Raw genomic sequence first — 16,064 nt, 5'->3', positions numbered from 1 at the left:
GTAAAAGTATGTCAGTTTCATCAGGACAATGTACTTAAAAAGGTTAAATGGCATGAAAATGTCACTTTATTAGTTCCCCCAGCCTGCCTATGGTCCCCCAGTGGCTAGAAATGAATGAAAAGAAAAGAGACTTCAGATACAGTATTAGGGGACCACTAAGGTCTATATAAAAGAGACTTCAGATACAGTATTAGGGGACCACTAAGGTCTATATAAAAGAGACTTCAGATACAGTATTAGGGGACCACTAAGGTCTATATAAAAGAGACTTCAGATAGAGTATTAGGGGACCACTAAGGTCTATATAAAAGAGACTTCAGATACAGTATTAGGGGACCACTAAGGTCTATATAAAAGAGACTTCAGATACAGTATTAGGGGACCACTAAGGTCTATATAAAAGAGACTTCAGATACATTATTAGGGGACCACTAAGGTCTATATAAAAGAGACTTCAGATACAGTATTAGGGGACCACTAAGGTCTATATAAAAGAGACTTCAGATACAGTATTAGGGGACCACTAAGGTCTATATAAAAGAGACTTCAGATACAGTATTAGGGGACCACTAAGGTCTATATAAAAGAGACTTCAGATACAGTATTAGGGGACCACTAAGGTCTATATAAAAGAGACTTCAGATACAGTATTAGGGGACCACTAAGGTCTATATAAAAGCATCCAAAGAGCACCATGTCATGGGACCTTTAAGGTGCAGTAAGTAAGACTTATAAACTAACTTTCTGTCATATCTGCTGAAACTGACCCTATGTTCCAGTAGAACTACATGACCAGCTCCTCTGGCTCCACCTACAGCCTGTAGTGCGATTTGCAAAAATCTACCGCTCCCTGTTCAGATGCACCAATCAGGGCCAAGGGGGGTGTCTAACTGCGTGTCAATCACTGCTCATGTATTCATTCTCTCTTGTGGGGGGAGGGGCTTAAGAGACCATTTTGGGCTTTAGCTGAAAGGGGTGGAGGGACTGAGAAGTTGTTGATGTTCAAATCTTTTGGCTAAGTGCTGGATCTTCCCAATCCTACCTACAGCACCTTTAATGTGTTAAAAGTAAAGTAAAATGCTCACATTTTAGAAACAGGAAACAATCCAAACAGTTGTTGTTTGCTAAATGAAACCTCCTACAGCTTCATTTCCCGGAGAAATGGAGAAAGACAAGAGGCCGTCAGCTGTTCCACAAACTCCCCGGCAGGTCCCTTCTTGTTGTTGGGTGTTTTCACAACTTTCTCGTGGCAGAGATAGAGGCAGTGAGGTTTCCTGTTTCCTGTTTCCTGTACGGGACTCTCGCACCGCCTCTAAACACCGACAACTCAGATTGCAGGTTTGTGGCAAGCGCAGCGTGCATCGGGTTGCTTTTCTCCAAAAGTTGAGTAGGTACTGTGTGTGTGTTTTTATATATATATATATATATATATATATATATATATATATATATATATATATATATATATATATATATATAATAACTTTTACATTGTAGATTCTCACTGAAGGCATCAAAACTATGAATGAAAACATATGGAATTATGTACTTAACAAAAAAGTGTGAAACCACTTTTTTAAGTACATAAACCACACCTCTAAGGTCTATATATAAGAGACTTCAGATACAGTATTAGGGGACCACTAAGGTCTATATAAAAGAGACTTCAGATACAGTATTAGGGGACCACTAAGGCCTACAGTACAGGCCAAAAGTTTGGATACACCTTCTCATTCAATGCGTTTCCTTTTTATTTTTATGACTATTTACATTGTAGATTATCACTGAAGGCATCAAAACTATGAATGAACACATATGGAATTATGTACTTGACAAAAAAAGGGAGAAATAACTGAAAACATGTCTTATATTTTAGTAGCCACCCTTTGCTTTTTTATTAATAAGAGAAAAAAATTCCACTAATTAACCCTGACAAGGCACACCTGTGAAGTGAAAACCATTTCAGGTGACTACCTCATGAAGCTCATTGAGAGAACACGTCACGTTTTCTTGAGGAAGGACGCCTAAACCCCTCGCCAAATACGCACACCTAAAGGCTGTTTTATGCTTCTGCGTCAACTCCACGCCGTAGCTACGCCGTCGTGACCCTTTTCACCGCCATAACGCGGGGGGAGACAAGTCTGAGGTTATCTGCGAGGTGTCTGCCAGCCAGTATATGTTATGTTAGCAAGCTAACTTTAGCACAACTGCCCACAAAGTACAACTTGTTGGCGAAGTGCTAATTTCAAAACGTTACTGACATATAGACACTTTACAAACAGATAACACCGTCATTGTTACCAAAATATGTCTGAGTTTATTAGCAAAGCTGTCAGTGAACTAGCATGTTGCTGCTCGCCACAGTAGGCTGCTTGAAACACCGACTATCCAACATGGCATCATGACTTTCCTAAAGCAAAGTGGCGTGTTATCTGTACGCATTTTGCGCAAAAAACGGTTGACAAAAGCGGGACGTGATCACGGCTCTCCTGGGTGAAAGCTCCGCGTTTTACCCATCCTCCACCCCAACCAACCTCCCTCCGCAGACTTGCGTCCTTTCGTACTACTCGCTACGGCGAAAATTCACACGTAATGTAGGTCAATGGCGGCCGAAAGGCGTTGATAAAACCGATTATGCGTCTTGACGAATCGGTGTGTCATACATACGCCAGTTTAGGAGATCAGTCTGGACTATCAACACACAGGACCAGTCGACCAATCACAGTCCTTGCGGCCTGCGTTGCCTCGACACAAAGTTCTACATTTTTGGAGGTGCACGTCGAGCTACGGCGGAGGGCTCGGAGGGGGGTTCGCGGCGACTCAGAGGGGTCTGCGGGGGGTACGCTGTCGATTCGACGCAGAAGCATAAGTCAGCCATTAGTCTTTCACAAACCGAGGGAACACACAGCGATGTGTGCGTTAAGTTAAAGAGTAAAAAAGCTGCACGAGCAGCACATGAAGAATGAGTGTAACTGAATGTGTCCTACGTGACCTACAAATGGAGCAGAGGAAACAAGACCCTGTCTAGGTTTCACTTTCTATCTGGTCTCTTTACACAACAACCTTCACTGAAGCCCAAAGTCCACCTTCAACAACCTCTGTTGTCACGACGATGTGTTTGCACTGTGTCAACAGCAATGGCCCCGTGTCCCCCGCCAACAGCTTGCAGTTGCACAACTTTGAACTCAATCGGCTGCCAAGACAACATGCAAAATACAGCCTGCAGCTAAAACTTTATTAAGGCTGTAGGGGCTTTTTTTAAAACTCTTGACATAAGAGCTGCAAAGATGAATTGCCAACTATTTAGATACTCAATGAACCAGTTTAAGTCATTTTTTACGACAAACATCCTCTGATGACAGCTCGTCACATGTGAATATGTTCTGGTTTCTTCTCTCCTCTGTGACAGTTAACGGAATATCTTTGAGTTGGGGACAAAAAAAGACATTTGAGGACGTCATCTTGGGCTTTTTGGAAACACTGATCCCCATTTTTCACCTTTTTCTGACTTTTTAAAGACCAAACAACTAATCCATTCATCCAGAAAGTAATCATTAGTTGCCCTAGCCTACAGCAAAAACTATATTAGGTTGTAGTTAGAGCCCGACCGATATATCGGTATTATATTTGTATCGATATCTGCCTTAAAAATCCTTTATCTCTAGTTGTATTATTGTTTACTCTTAACAAAGACAATTATTAGGCAGGGTTTTTCCTGCATAGAGAATTCTTTGCCATATTAGTCAGCCAAAACGTCTTTGACTTCCAGCAGTCATCTCCTCTTATCCACAGACGCAATGTTTATACATTCAGCTTTAACTGCTAAGCAAGCTGCTGCATTGTTGTGACTGGACCTGAACGCTCCGCTGTGAAGCTGTATAACACTAATGGGATTTTCTTCACATAAATAAAAGACATTTCCACCATAAATTGGTGCATAAAGTGCATCAGAATGCAGGAAATGAAGTGTTTGATGCATCCCGCTTACGCCTTAAACCCTGTTAGGGCTGTGCAATCATTTGAAGTTTGATCGGGTTCACAAACATGAAAAGACATGCTGCTGTGCCTTTGCGTTATAAAACGAGGGCCTGCTACTATGCTTTCATTCTTCAGACATGACAACTATGTATCGTGCTTTTCAATATTTGTATATGCGTGTCTTGTGTTGCACCCCCAGGAAGAATAGTCTTCACTACGGTGATAACCAACGGGGATCCTTGATAAACAAGAACGGAAACAATGTCATTTTTAACTATTAAATTTTTATTACATTTTGCAAGTAAACTCGTATTTTGTCTCGTGTTCTGACGGGGGACTTCCAAAAGTTCAAAAGGGAAACTTCACAGTTCAAAGGTGGTTTCACTGCTGATTTGTTGAACCGTTTCACTGTTTTTCTGAACTTCAACAAATGCAACATCTTTTCAAGAAGTCAATAAGGATAAGGTGTTATCAATATTGAACAAAATAATTGTGATTATGACTGTTACATAATCAACAGCGGTGGAATAAGTAGCCAGATCCTTTTACTTAAGTAAAAGTACTAATACCACACTGTTAAAATACTCTGTTCGAAGTTAAAGTCCTGCATTGAAAATGTTACATCAGTAAAAGTATGTACGTATTGTCAGGATCATTGTAGAAAGAGTAAAGGATCCAACCAGTTGTGTGTTTAATGGTCTAATCATCTCATCTGGACTTGTAGCACTGTATATTGTTGGCTAGTTTACTTTAGAATAAAACATAATCTTTTATAAACTACATGCGTTTCGTGTGCAGAAATCTTACTGTGTAAAGTAACTAGTTAATAAAGCTACGTTCACAACGCAAGTCTAAATGCTTAATTCAGATTTGCTCAGATACCATTTTTGGTTTGGCTGTTCACGTGACCTGTTAAAATGTGGCCTATATGAGATTCCAATGTGAACTGTTTGCAGTTTTCGAACTGATCCGCATGCAGGAAAAGAAGAATAACCGTGACATTTAGTGCACGCTGTTGCACTAAAGTTAGGGAGGTTATGGAGGAAGTCAGCATTTTGGCTTTTATTTCAAAATGTTTGTGTAATGGCAGCTGTAACATTAATGAACAGGTGCTGAGGAGGAGAAGTATGAAGAGAAAGAGAGACAAATTGGCTATTTTGGGCCTTTTGCGGGGTAATGGCTGCAAATTCACTACAGAGGTCTGTGTGGATGCAGAGAGGAATGACTGCGTTGTGAATAGCTTCACAGAGACGCAGTTTATTCAAAACTTTCTGTCACTTCTTAATGTTACTGTCTGTGTCTCGGGCTAACTCCCGCCGGAGCATAATTGTGACAAATGTCGATGTAGATTGACGTAAAAGTTGCATCAAATCCGCCTCGGTTGTTCACACTGCAGCCGCATTGAAAAATATCAGATCTGGATCTGATTCAGGACCACATATGGAAGTGGTCCTGAATCTGATTTGAAAAAAATCTGATCTGGGCAAGTTTTGAGTGTTCACACTACTTCTGAAGAAGTCTGACCTGGTCACTTGACCCCAAAAAAATCGAATCAGATTTGGGCCACTTTTGCCTGCAGTCTGAACGTAGCCTAAGGCTGTCAGATGAATGTAGTGGAGCAAAAACTACAATACTTCTCTCTGAGATGTAGCGGAGTAGAAGTAGGAAGTGGCATGAAAAGAAAAAGACTCAAGTAAAGTACAAGTGCCTAAACATCTGTACTTAAGTACAGTACTTGAGTACTTGTACGTAGTTACATTCCCCCAATGATAATCGAGTAGCCCTACAATTACATCAGAGCAGACTTGTCTAAAGCTCACATGCTTCTGCTGTTCAGCTAGGATGTGGGTGTGAACGCCCTAAAGGCTCCCGAACATGTTACAACACCATGTTGTCAAATCTCTAAGAAAAAGAATGGCGCAGTAACTAAAACTGCCTGGGTGCTGTAACTCCATGTGATCTTTTTCCTTTCAGAATACCTACAACCTGTAGATTTAAAAAATATGTAAATAAAAAAGCGGTCCAGAATTTTAGTTTCTACATTCTGTATCATCAGTGATCCTTTTCTGTGTCAACAGCCACATTCCTGGCTTAATATGTAGCCAGCCATGAAGAGCCTCACATGGGGTTTGCTGTGAGAAAAGGTGTTCAACTTCAAATATTAAAAAAGGTGGCTTGCTGATTATAGGCGGTTTATTGAACGGATTGCAACAAGAGAGACACATATCTGAATGTCATTTTTTTTCAGCTCCTGAGGCTAAGGTATCCAGTTAGACAAAATGCTGAAGTAGGCCATGTGCACTTGTCATGGTCAAAAGTGTGGCTTTGTGTTGACATTGTGAAACTTTCAGTCAAGCTTATCGGACATAATAAAGACAGAAAAGAAGAAGAAAAATCATTGTGTAATATTATTTTCTGTAGGACTGTAAACTTGTGGATTTAACTTCTGTAATCACACCAAACTTAAGTAAGAAACAAGTGGATTTAACTTTTGTAATCACACCAAACTTTAGTAAGAAACAAGTGGATTTAACTTCTGTAATCACACCAAACTTCAGTTAAAATAAGTGAATTTAACTTCTGTAATCACAACAAACTTCAGTAAGAAACAAGTGGATTTAACTTCTGTAATCACACCAAACTTCAGTAAGAAACAAGTGGATTTAACATATGTAATCACACCAAAGTTCAGTTAAAAACTAGTGGATTTAACATATGTAATCACACCAAACTTTAGTAAGAACCAAGTGGATTTAACTTCTGTAATCACAACAAACTTCAGTAAGAAACAAGTGGATTTAACTTCTGTAATCACACCAAACTTCAGTTAAAAAAAGTGGATTTAACTTCTGTAATCACACCAAACTTCAGTAAGAAACAAGTGGATTTAACATATGTAATCACACCAAAGTTCAGTTAAAAACTAGTGGATTTAACATATGTAATCACACCAAACTTTAGTAAGAACCAAGTGGATTTAACTTCTGTAATCACACCAAACTTCAGTTAAAAACAAGTGGATTTAGTGTCGTCGTTTGACGTTTAATGTTCGCAGCGCTAACGTATAAAACAAACCGTCCGACAGCATTCGGCGTGTTAATATTTCAGCATGCTGCTCTTTATTTCCGTTTATCTCTCCACAGTATTCAGCAAAAAAAAAAACATACAGTAGGGGACCGTGATTTAACTAGCTAGTTTTTCGTAACATAAAGTGGTTGACAGCTTAATTCGCGAATATATAACTTGCTCGAGGCATGTAAACATCGCACTTGTTCCGACAGGTATATGCTAGTGGCCTACGTAGTCTATAAACGAACATCGTTCAACGGTTACGCAAATCCTCTTCGTAACTGTTCATCTGTGCGTTTTAAATCTGGATTTCGCGTAAAAGCATTGGTACAATGTAGCCTACGTAGACTAAGTCAGTCAAACACATTAAAGTGGATAACTTCGGCTGTGTCGGTTGTCCGATACTCACTCCATCTGCTCATAAAGTTCGTCAATCCGGGTCCTTTTCTTCTCCTTATAACCGTTTCACTCATTGCTGCTTAAACCCACACACGCAATGTAACGGGTTAGTGCTTTCAGTTGTTTTCGACGGCAAACTTAGTAGCACAACAGCGGCACTTTGTGTCTCCATTCCCGTACGTGCATCATCCAGCATCCTGGCTCGGCTCGTACTCACCACTGACCGGCGTGCTTCACAGACTGAACCAGCTCCCTGCTGGAGCGTGCCCAAGCGGTCCTCTCTTGTGTTGCGTTCAAGTTCGGTCCGAAAAACGGCCCGTCATGTTTTTCCTACTGTCTACAGTTCAATTACTATCGTCCGTAGTGGGGAATCTGTTTCGCTACCAGTAGGCTAAACTGAACCGAGTGAGTCACAAGTTTAAAATAAAAAACTTAAATAGGTCATAGAAGCTCGACAGGTTAACAACAATAGGAACAAAAAGTAACTCCCTCCAGGTGTAACCTTGAACCAACAAACAGCCGGCAGTGACTCAGGCCAGAATGGCTTTCTCCTTCATAGGAACCTGTTAAATGTCAGGGAACTAACTAACTAACTAACTAACTAACTAACTAACTAACTAACTAACTAACTAACTAACTAACTAACTAACTAGCCATCCTTTCTTTCTTTGTAGCCTACTTTGAAAATACTTTAAAACAGGTTGAGATTGAGTTTAAATAGAGAAATACCCACATAATAATAAAATAAAGTTCACATCTGTCAAGTAGCCTTCGATCCCCTGTTCACATCAGTTTTCAGAGGGCTAATATCTTGCATATTTTGCAATTAACTTTCAGATATACTGGTAGGAAGTTTTTTTTGTAATACAATTTTTTGGGCATCCCAGGCCTCTATCAGACAGGACAGCTGAAGACATGAAAGGGGAGAAAGAGGGGGAATGACATGCAGCAAAGGGCCGCAGGTCGGAGTCAAACCCGTGACCACTGCGTCGAGGAATAAACCTCTACACATGGGCGCCCATTCCACCAACTGAGCTATCCGGGCGCCCATACTGGTAGGAAGTGATATGGTCTGGATGTTGGACATATAGGGGCACAACAGTAATTTAGTAACACACTTTAATAAAATTGGGGGACTTGCGATAGATTAGACTCGCATAATAGCCGGACCTATCTCCACAGCGCTGTGCAGTTAAGTCATTTCTACACCACAGATGCATTCTGGGATAGGAGAAAAAAAACGATCTGGGTTGTTTGCATTTCTTCAAACCAATCACAATGGTCTTGGGCGGGGCTGAGCTCTGCTAAATAGTCTCAGGAAGGAACTGGTTTTGGTGGAACATTTGCACCCCGCAAAAGAAAACGCCACACACAATATTAAATGTAGTTAACTGTTGACACAATCCAGTAACGTGAGCTATTTAAATTAGCTGATACATGGTTATACCTCATTAGCTCTTACCAGTGTATCTCCGTGTGTACTTGGTCCACAGCAATCCCACCAATCGGTCCCAAAACGTCCCAGTTAGAGAGGAAACGCCCTTTTGATCCAAACTAATGCAAGCATGACTTGACAATGCTCTGCCTCAAAGAATCCTTGGCTTCATGTAGTATGCCACACACTCTGCCGTGTGTCCACTTAATGCTCCTGTTACCTTCACATACCTGTGTTCTTCCCCAGGTCCTGAGGAAAGTAATGCTGTGAGGCACCATCTTCATCTGGGACTGACTCTAGGATTAGAAACAAAAAAACTGATGTCTACAAGGTCTCATTAAAAGCATTGACCAGTTGGTGTTCTTCCAGGGCTGTCAACATGAATGCGATAATAACGAGTTAACGCAAATTCTTTTTAACGCTGCTAGTTTTTTTGACGTGTGATTAACGCATGTAGGCTACCCTGTGTGGCTTCAGAGGTTTAACCTGATCCTGAATTAAAAATAAAAGCACTCTTAATCTAAATAGAGACTTCCCATTCTAGTTAATGGGCTTTATTAGTTACATTTTTAACTAAATCAAAGATCATTAAAAAGCAGCTCAATACCCCAAAAGCAGAAATGGATAAAGGAAAGGGTCTTTTGAATGGCAAGTTGAGTTCCAAAGCCCTTCCAGATGGTTCTCTCCACAAGACTAAAGTTATTTGCATGTACTGCTGATGTGAACTAAAGGCTCTGACACCCCAACCCGACGGCCGACCTTCGGCAGAAAAGGCAGTCGGACTGATCAGCCTCCTCGAGTCGGTCAAAAAAGTGCCTCGCAACACACCGACTTGAAGATTTAATACGTCTCCATAAAAAAAAAGAAAACCGCCAGCTGATTGGACGAACGCGTCACGTGGGTCTGGCTTCTCCCGGATTTTACAACCGGGCATAATGGCGGCTTCGTTCGGAATACGATCTCGTATTTTACTTAAATAGTTCACCGAAACGTGTTTCTGAAAACATTTTAAGAGAGAAATAGGCAGCTGCGGAATCTGTCTTCATTTCAGAGCGACAAAGGTCAGTTTAAAAGATTTTCGTCAGATTTTGAGAGGCGTTAGGCTCATCCCGCTCGTCATTTCCGGGTTAGCTCTCCACCAATCAGATTGGCCAGACTGCCTTCCGATTCCACATGTCAAATCGGCCCAAATGAAGGCCGACGGATCCTCCGACTGACGACATGTTGACATGTCATAGTAGGAAAAGCACAGGTATATTCAAAACCATTACTGATGGCTGCATTCCACTTAGGAGAGACCCTGGTATTAAACCATTACTGATGGCTGCATTCCACTTAGGAGAAGCCCTGGTATTAAACCATTACTGATGGCTGCATTCCACTTAGGAGAGACCCTGGTATTAAACCATTAATGATAGCTGCATTCCACTTAGGAGAAGCCCTGGTATTAAACCATTACTGATGGCTGCATTCCACTTAGGAGAAGCCCTGGTATTAAACCATTAATGATGGCAGCATTCCACTTAGGAGAGACCCTGGTATTAAACCATTACTGATGGCTGCATTCCACTTAGGAGAAGCCCTGGTATTAAACCATTAATGATGGCAGCATTCCACTTAGGAGAGACCCTGGTATTAAACCATTAATGATGGCTGCATTCCACTTAGGAGAGGCCCTGGTATTAAACCATTAATGATGGCTGCATTCCACTTAGGAGAGGTCCTGGTATTAAACCATTACTGAAGGCTGCATTCCACTTAGGAGATGTCCTGGTATTAAACCATTAATGATGGCTGCATTCCACTTAGGAGAGGTCCTGGTATTAAACCATTAATGATGGCTGTATTCCACTTAGGAGAGGTCCTGGTATTAAACCATTAATGATGGCTGTATTCCACTTAGGAGAGGCCCTGGTATTAAACCATTAATGATGGCTGCATTCCACTTAAGAGAAACCCTGGTATTAAACCATTAATGATGGCAGCATTCCACTTAGGAGAGGTCCTGGTACTAAACCATTAATGATGGCAGCATTCCACTTAGGAGAGGTCCTGGTATTAAACCATTAATGATGGCAGCATTCCACTTAGGAGAGACCCTGGTATTAAACCATTAATGATGGCTGCATTCCACTTAGGAGAGACCCTGGTATTAAACCATTACTGATGGCTGCATTCCACTTAGGAGAGACCCTGGTATTAAACCATTACTGATGGCTGCATTCCACTTAGGAGAGGTCCTGGTATTAAACCATTACTGATGGCTGCATTCCACTTAGGAGAGACCCTGGTATTGTGCATGCTAACTCACTGAAATATCTTACTGGGACACTTGATGGAACTGAGCCATCGTTAAGGTTATCAATGTCAGCTGTGCTTTTCCTACTATGACAAGTCAACATGTCTGCTGTGAAAAAAAGGTCCATTACCACTTGAGCTTTAAAAACTTGAAAAATTTCCTTTTTTAAGTACATTTAGAACAGATAAAGATATGCATATGAGGTGCAATTAATCGTGAGTTAACTGTGGACAATCATGCGATTAATCGCGATAAAAAGATGCAATCAATTGACAGCCCAATATCTTCATAAGGGAACAAACTAATTTGTCATGTGATTGATTATGGTTACCTTGGTAGATTGAAAGATCAAGATTGTAAGAGAGGTTGACTTTTTTTGGGGAATTATAAAAGTAAAATTGTTTACCCTTTGTCGATGTCTCCCGTACTGATGAAAAAGAAAACAACCCTCTCCGCCGTGTAAATCCGCCCTCTTCATTACTGTTGTGCCTTTCTGGGGAAATTCACATTATGACATAATGATGAGTTATCAATGAATCAAAGACTGAATTGGTCTTCAATTAAATCCGGACATTTTACATCACTGTGATTGTGTATTGTATATGATGTATATATACTGTATATATTTAGTTATATGATCTTACTTTTTATACGGAGAGATGAGAAGCTGAAACTCCTTCTTGTGTTTGGAGACAGTTGCTGCTCCGACATCTGAGAGAAAAGGGAATAAAGACACATTACAATTAAATATTAAACTAAGATGTGAATTATACAATCAATTAGTGGACCCAAAATAAAGTACAATTACTACAATTTTCCGTCTTGCCGGCTAAATAAAAACATGGTAGTGTGTTGGTCAGTATCTCAACAGCTACAGTAGCCTACTGGTCAAGCGACATGAATATTCAGAGGATGATTCGTAATGATTTTGGGAGACTGTCCTCCCACGAAAAACACTCCCAGAAGTCATATTTATGACATATATTTATGTTTCTATTGACGCTGCTCTCTAGTGGTTGTAGTAATTATGGCGGGAGCAAAGAAAGAAGTAAGGTGAGGAAATATAAGAATGCCAAAGATATTCTTTTTAAATCTTTACAATCATTCCCAGAAAGAACCATGCAGTCCTGGCTTGTTGCACGGTCCAAAATGTTTTCGAAACTTGCCATTTTCTTGAGAGCGGTAAACGAGGGGGCTTTATCCTGCATATGTACTTGGACCCTGGACCTCTGCGTCGAGGCATTAACCTCTATGTTCATGTGCGCCCGCTCTACCCACCGAGCCAACCCGGCCACACTGCATATGTGCTTCTATTGATCCAGACTAATGCAAGCGTGACTTGCAGAAGTGAGTGACATAATGCGCCAGGCAATTATTCTGGAAATGTACTCCCGATTGTCTCACAATGCTCAGGTCAAATGATTTACCTTGTACAGTAGATACCTAGGGACCAGATTAACAGGAGGTTTGCTGTGGATAAGCATGGTCCAAGGAATACAAACCGTATTGTAGTGACTCAAAGTCTCAAAAAGCCACAATCTTCTGAACATAGCCATACTGAGAAATACAGGAGAGAGTTGTGTGGAGCCGATAGTCTTAATTAGCTTTGCAGCAACTCATTTGGCGACGGCTTGAATGTAACGGACACTCATTAATATCAAAAAGTTACGCATTAAAGCTTCAAACGGTAAATGATAAGGGCATTTAATGTAAACATTATGTTGGTCTGAGTTTATTAAATGTTGGTGGGTGTGCCCTGGTAGCTGACCTGGTTGAGCATGCACCCCATGTACTAAGGCTCAGTCAGAGGCCGTGGGTTCAATTCCAACCCATGGTGCTTTGCTGCATTTCCAACCCCCTGCCCTCTCTACCCACTTTCCTGTCTTATCAAATGAAGCCCAAAAAGCCCATAAATTTTTTTCAATGTTTTTGTTGCTTTTTTCAAGGAACATTATTTTTTTTTTTAGCTTAATGTCGACCAAACTGTGAGAAGTGAGAAGACTATGTGAGACATGCAATAATACAGTCAAAGATATTTGACTTTTCTCTAAATAAATAAAAGCATGTCAATTAACTGTACGTCCGGGCCTTGGTGTGGTCTGACCCTCCTGCCTTGGAAACTGAAGTCAGTGTGTAGCCCAAGTCACTGACACTAACTAATACTAGTTTACGGATACCACTCCTTTACTGTTGTTGCTTTGGGTTGTTGCTGCAGCAGTTAAAGTTAGCTGTGCTAATGACTCTTGTTTGAACACTCAACTGGAATCTCATACTGCATGAACTGCGTATGAGTATTATTGGTTGTTCTGCATGGGAAGACACGGCCGCTATTTATAGCCGACCGAAATGACAGGACATGGTGATGCCCTATGGGAAAACTCCCCAGCAATATAAACCACCAGTGTACAAGAGGAATGCGTCAAGGCAGGGTTAATGGAGCGCGACATGAGGTTAGGTATTTGTAATATGAGTTTGTTTATCGTTGTAAAACATTGCAATTCTTGCTTTCCCATTTTTTTTGGGGGGTTTCTGAAAGCTTTAGCATTTTGTTTTCAAGTCAGTCGTTGAGCTTTCCTGGGAAAAGTCGCCTGGCACAGGAAGTGATGAGTTTTATGTTTCTCGTTTGTTTTGAATAAACCGGTTAGTGACCATGAGCAGGAAGGAAAGCAAAGAGTGCCGCCTACATAAAGTCGAAACACTTTACCAGAAAGTCCAAGGGAGAAGAAATACCACCGTACACTGAATGAGACTGAGGCCCCGTTCCCACCTGGTTTTAAAATCCGATCCGAGAGCTCTAGGTACAGTATGTGGGTTTCCACCTGGCAGTAGAACGTGTCTCCAAATGCGTCCTGAGTGACCATTGTGATTGGATCTCACTTCCCCACTCTGTATGCAAATAAACACGTTCCTCGTTTCCATTTCCATAGGCTGGTTGTATGTGTTGATTTAAAAACATCAGTAGACATGGGGAGGGCAGTGAGAAGCAGCAACGCAATCACTGCTTATCAGGGTTTTTCCTGACTCACAGTCAGCCAAGGGCGACTACGCACAACAGTAAGCATGATCGGTTTGCGTACAGTATTTCCTTATTTGACAGAAATCTATATGCATTTGCCTGTTGTTTTTTTTGACAATTTGAACAAAAATGCCTATTATGCTTGAGTAAATGAAACCCTGATTAACAAAAAATAATAATATTCATATTTAAATACTACTGTTAAAATCATCGAGAGTCCAGTAATTTTAATTGCAATTTTCTCAATTCTTATTATTTTAGCACTGGTGGTCCTGGTGGTTGACTGGCTAAAACCTCCTATTTGCAGGTAAAACCCCGCTTATCAAATATGATTGAAAAACAGCAAAGCAATGAGTGATAAAAAAATGGAAACAAACACTTGTGTGTGCATGTGTATCATAGACTAAGATTAGTCGACATAGCATCCGTGGCGTTACCAATTGGTTTGTGAACTGCCGTTTTAAACAGTCCCTCCAGAAAAATGCGATTATGCGATCGTATAATTCAACGCATAATCAGCCAAAATCCGGTATATTTATGCAGGAGCCGCATTTTTTTCAAATTCGCCGCACTTTCGCCGCATAAATTGCCGATTTCCGCGCAAAATATGCGGGGCTTTAATTATTTCATAATCCCCGCATTTTCGTTGCAAAAAAGTCACATAATATAACTTAGCAGAGAGTTGAAAAGTTTTGTGTTTACTTCACACAAGAGCAGCCATTTTCCCCTGTTGCCACGGGAACGTTATGAAGTGACGTAATTATGTCATCAAATCACTTTTTTCTCTCTTTTTCATCAAACCACAGTTTTTGCAAGTTCCCGCAATTTTTGCAAGTTCGTTCCCGCAATTTTTGCAAGTTCGTTCCCGCAATTTTTGCAAGTTCGTTCCCGCAATTTTTGCAAGTTCCCGCAATTTCATCGTATAAAATTGCATAAATATCCCACATATTCCATCGCATTTTTTGAGATAACGATTTTTGCCCACAACAATCACAAAAAAACTCAGCATTTTCTGGAAGGACTGTTTAAATAGGCGAGTTTGGCGCTATGTGGTAAAGGCTAGAAGGAATACAGCTACTGTGACGACAGTTAAGTTTAGGAAAAAGATTACAACACTCCTGAGAAACGAACATGTGTTGCCGTGTGGAAATATTCAAATTATATTATTAGATTAGATTAGTTTTTGCGAGATTAGATAAACCGGCCGTAGCTGTATCCCTTCTAACCACATCCGAGATACTTGCGTTGCCATCTTGTTTTTTCTTTTGCAACCAACTGTGATGATTTTTGACGAGAGGTTGGCTTTTCTAATTTTTTCTGTATTGGTTTCTGAAGTGGGCTGCACAACAGTTCAGTGATGAGCACTGAGAAGGGTCTGGGTTCACATTGCTGCCGATGGTTTGCTTGCTTTATGCAACTAAAGCCGAAGCATTTGGATGACAAACAACACAAGGCTTTGGTCCTTTAACAATTTTTTTTATAATGCAGAAGGTTAGAGAGAACCTCGCACAATTGTCAAATCGCTTTCAATAACCAAACGAAATTGGTTTTGCAACTGAAATATCCCCAATCGACATTGAATCAGGACCCTGTGAATAGGAATCAAAAAATCACTGGGGGTACCCAGCCCTATGGCTGATGGCGATGGTTTGCTTGCTTTCTTTGCAACTAAAGCGGAAGCATTTGGATGACACTTCTGTCACACATATGTGTGAATACGTCTAAGTGGTGTGAGAAAAGGGCCCTGCACCCTTATCTGAACTTTTAAGTTCCTTAACTTGTTGCTGTATTTCAGCTCAACATCAAGTTGCTTTATTTCTTATTTTTTTCAAATCCCGCCGTTCCCAAACTTCCCACCTGTATGTGAC

At 40.7% G+C, this 16,064-nt stretch overlaps 1 protein-coding gene across 6 annotated transcripts in view; it reads right to left on the bottom strand.

The window, feature by feature from the left end:
- The window catches only part of dennd2da (DENN/MADD domain containing 2Da), a 49,992-nt gene that overhangs the window by 27,997 nt on the left and 5,931 nt on the right, over positions 1–16,064 (bottom strand). For 3 of the 6 annotated variants that reach the window (XM_028582704.1, XM_028582705.1, XM_028582706.1), the window contains exons 2-4: positions 11,825–11,891; positions 11,587–11,673; positions 9,112–9,177 (exon numbers count right to left, since the gene is read on the bottom strand). In XM_028582704.1, the coding sequence (XP_028438505.1) occupies positions 9,112–9,177; positions 11,587–11,673; positions 11,825–11,891 (220 nt within the window). Of the gene's footprint in view, positions 1–7,456; positions 7,826–9,111; positions 9,178–11,586; positions 11,674–11,824; positions 11,892–16,064 lie in introns of those variants that run through there. The other 3 variants (XM_028582707.1, XM_028582709.1, XM_028582708.1) reach the window with 3 other exon arrangements.

Source organism: Perca flavescens, chromosome 7 (genome assembly GCF_004354835.1).
Source record: "Perca flavescens isolate YP-PL-M2 chromosome 7, PFLA_1.0, whole genome shotgun sequence".
Lineage (NCBI taxonomy): Eukaryota > Metazoa > Chordata > Actinopteri > Perciformes > Percidae > Perca > Perca flavescens.
The sequence above is the reverse complement of the archived record's forward strand: the minus strand, read 5'-3'. Positions and strand labels throughout refer to the sequence as shown.